General features: G+C 26.7%; 1 protein-coding gene across 1 annotated transcript in view; it reads right to left on the reverse strand.

Annotated features, from left to right (window-relative positions):
* Positions 1–505, reverse strand: part of LOC108745388 — a 1070-nt gene extending 565 nt beyond the window's left edge. The window contains exon 1 of the mRNA XM_018481526.1: positions 371–505. Coding sequence (XP_018337028.1) covers positions 371–505 — 135 coding nt within the window. The remainder of the gene's footprint in view (positions 1–370) is intronic.
* Between the last annotated feature and the right edge of the window lie 3230 nt (positions 506–3735).

Below are 3735 nucleotides of genomic sequence, written 5' to 3' on the forward strand. Positions count from 1 at the left end.
ATCATATTATTATTAAATTAATTATATTAATTGTTTAATAATCTTATTTTAATATTTATTGATAAGAGTTTGTTTTGTCATAGATAATATTAAAATTTTTTTAAATATATAAGACTTATAAAAGAGATTTAATTTTGTAATATTTTCTGTCATTTTTCACATTTTTTCAAAAATAGATTCAACGTGTTATATTTCAAAATTTTTTATAGAAATTATAATAGTCATACTTAGCGAACCATGAATATAACTCCTACATTATATAGATATAATTACGTATATGTTATATAATATTAATATCTGTATTTGTTGTATGCAATAAAATTTCTGTGGAAACTTATATTTTTACTTAATCTGCTGAAGATTAGCTTACCTTGCCGCTAACATTTTCACAGATATGATTAAATGATATGAGTTTTGTTAAACATATAATAAACCACACATCGCTGCGGAGTATTAACTTCAGTCGAAATAAATTACCACCATACATTTGTTTTAAACATAACATCGTGTGATATTGAAAATTAAACATAACGATTAAAATAATGAAATAAGATATCATTTGTAAGGTCATATGTATGTTAAATAAGTCGTGTATATCGGAAGCTATCCGGCAAAGTTCTGAATGGAGATGCCTGAAAATATTAATAGATAATATTAATAGATAATTATCGAGAAATGAAAAATACATACAATTATTAAAAATATACATATAATTATTTGTTTGTTATTTTTAAGATATGAACTATATACATGCGTTTACGTTTTTAAACAAAATCAAACATGATTTAATTAATATAAAAATATACTATTATTTGTTAACGTTTTTTAAGCTTTATGACAAGATTTGGCGATCATAAAGATTCCATTACAGTTTTGGCAACTGTGTGTGTTGTCCGTTCGCGAAATCCAATATTGAATAAAAATATTGCTGAAGTAGACTCCAAAGAGAGTCGAAACGTTCAATGAGTTCTCAAGACTTTAAATAAAGATAACATCTATACATCAAACGGAATAACAATTTTATTTGTTAAAAATTTTATTGCGCATCTTTTTCCGCGATGACTCTCATTAGCCCAGATTAATTTTCTTTGTTATTTTAAAGAAAAAGAGTCCTTGGTTAACACATTTATTAATATGCATAAAATTGACACAAATCAAACAACAGGAATTTTATGAATATAATTATAATGCAGTAATATATATAAAGTTGATGAAGATATTCTTCTTTTCTAAGAAATTTTCTTTATTATTTCTATTATTTTAATATATATCAACTTACATTGTGATCCACAATATATGTTTGCGATTTCCTGTGCTGCGGATATTCAGTTGAGTGACGAAGAGAGGCTTTTTCCATGTGCATTTTAATCCATATTCTTCTATCACTGATAATTTTTTAATGTGTTTATTTATTTTATCTAATCTAGTACCTATATATCTGTAATTTGAAGAATATTAAAAAAGTCGTTTGTTAAATTACTTTTTGAAGTAAAATAAAAAGTATTTAAACCATTAACTTTTTTTACTTATAATTCTATAATTTTATAACAGTGATATAGTGCAATGTAAATTTCTAAATTTGTATTGTACGTTATACATTAAGTTGAAGAGTTCTATATTTAATGCGTAATAGCAAGTAAATATTTATGAGACATTACGCTAAAATCAGAAATAATTTGATTTTAAATGTACTTATAACGTTTTTAAATCTAAAAATGCAAGTATTTTTTAATTTGTCTAAACTACATTCACTAGATTAAAAATGATCTTATTATTAAATAATTTAAAAAAATAAAATTTACAAACCTTAAGAGAAACATATACATTATATCTATAAAGGTGTTGATATGTAAAAGGTAATCTTTAATGATGGGGATAAACATGGCTCTTGCATCATTATATTTTTCTATATACCATAAAGAATCGGTAAACCATGTTGTGCACACCATTATAAACCATAAAGTAAATATCAATTTCATAGAATTTCGCATTCTACGATATTCCTTGGGCGTTCCGAGCAGTTCTAATGTATTATCCACAAAATTCAACTTTTTTATACATATGCGGAATTTCTAAGGATAAAGAATAAAGGACAGTAATAAGAAAATATAGTTATATACGGATATAAATGTTTCTCTGCAGAATATGGATATGTATTAATTCTTGATATACACGATTATGAGAGAGAGAGAGAGAGAGAGAGAGAGAGAGAGAGAGAGAGAGAGAGAGTCATTTGTGTTCTTCGCATTTTTTTTCTTTAAAATAATAAGGACGCTATAAATAATAGTCTCTACTCTTTCCCTAAAATAGTTTAGCATCTAGGAAACTAGAAAAGACCAGTTTTATAAAGGAATTTGGACTTCGGATGAACACTTTATCCATACTTTGAGACATGTCTAAAATTTTAAGGTATTAAAAGAGAATCAAAAATTCTACAAATCCAACTTTATAAGAGAGGTTTTCTGAGTGTTAGAACTATCCAAAGTTCGCTACTATGACCATGTACCACTAGTCTTATCCAATTTCTCTGCGTCCAGATAATCAGCCTTTGATATGGAGTCACCAAAGCAGATACTGATCGCCATGAGATCCACTGTGAGCAATATTATGTGGAAAATATTTAAAAAACCAGTTGCATAAACATTTGTTGGCTAGAAAAAGTGCTAGATTTTTTGAAACAAGAGTAGTTCTACAAGAGTCCCACTCAACACATTTAAATATACACATATGTCATGCCTGTTGGTGCCATTATAAAAGAAAACAAACAAACATCACAAACTGAATCAAGAGATGAAAACGTTACAGTTAAAAATACTACCCGCAGCCTCTTTGTCAAATCAATTAAAACTTTTTGTTTTATACTTTGAGTGTCTCTCTCCCCTCTTCATCGATTAATATATATCACTTATAACTATTTACTTGGGGTTTAAAAAAGGTTTTAATTGTCTTCGTCAAGATTGGACATATTCCATATACCAGATGATTCGAGAAATCGAATAAAACCAATCTTGCATGGTATACAATACATGATAGCGAACTTTGAACAGCAGTAATACTCAAGGGACTCATTTTACAAAGTTGTGCATATGGAACTTTTTAATCCTTTTTTTTATACTCTAAAATCCTAGCTAGGTTTCAATGCTGTTCAGCCGGGGCTCAAACTGGGAATAGCCCTTTGATTTATTGTCTTTTGCACGTTTGTGTATTATGGTTATCCTTTCTTCTTTCAATGAGAGTATTTCAGAGAAGTTCACTCTGGCTTCACGAATATTTAATCATATGTGTAGAATGAGCACTTTTCTGTAATTGAGAGATTTTCGTGTCTTCTTTATTTAGCTAATTGTTGTTTATATTGCAGAGATTTCGCAACTATTAAAAACAAAATAAAGAAAGTACAATAAATGATCATTTTCTGCTAAAATGTCGAACATTGCTATCATATTTGTGTTAACTGTGTGTGTTACAAATAATATTAAAAATTGCTATAAATAATATTCCTCTAATTAGTTGGAAATTTTTTAACGCAATATCGCCAATGAAACATTTTTTCTTAAATCACTATTGTCTCAGAGTTTTGAAATTTTATATAAGTTTTGAAAATAAAAAGAACGCATTTTTTTTATTTTATTAGTTATAATTAATTGTAATTATTTATGTGTGTGTGTACAATTTTTTATATATAATTTTATAAATACTTTCTGAAGATTTTGAAGTATATGTAATAATTACATAATA

Source organism: Trachymyrmex septentrionalis, unplaced genomic scaffold, assembly GCF_001594115.1.
Source record: "Trachymyrmex septentrionalis isolate Tsep2-gDNA-1 unplaced genomic scaffold, Tsep1.0 scaffold14, whole genome shotgun sequence".
Classification (NCBI taxonomy): domain Eukaryota; kingdom Metazoa; phylum Arthropoda; class Insecta; order Hymenoptera; family Formicidae; genus Trachymyrmex; species Trachymyrmex septentrionalis.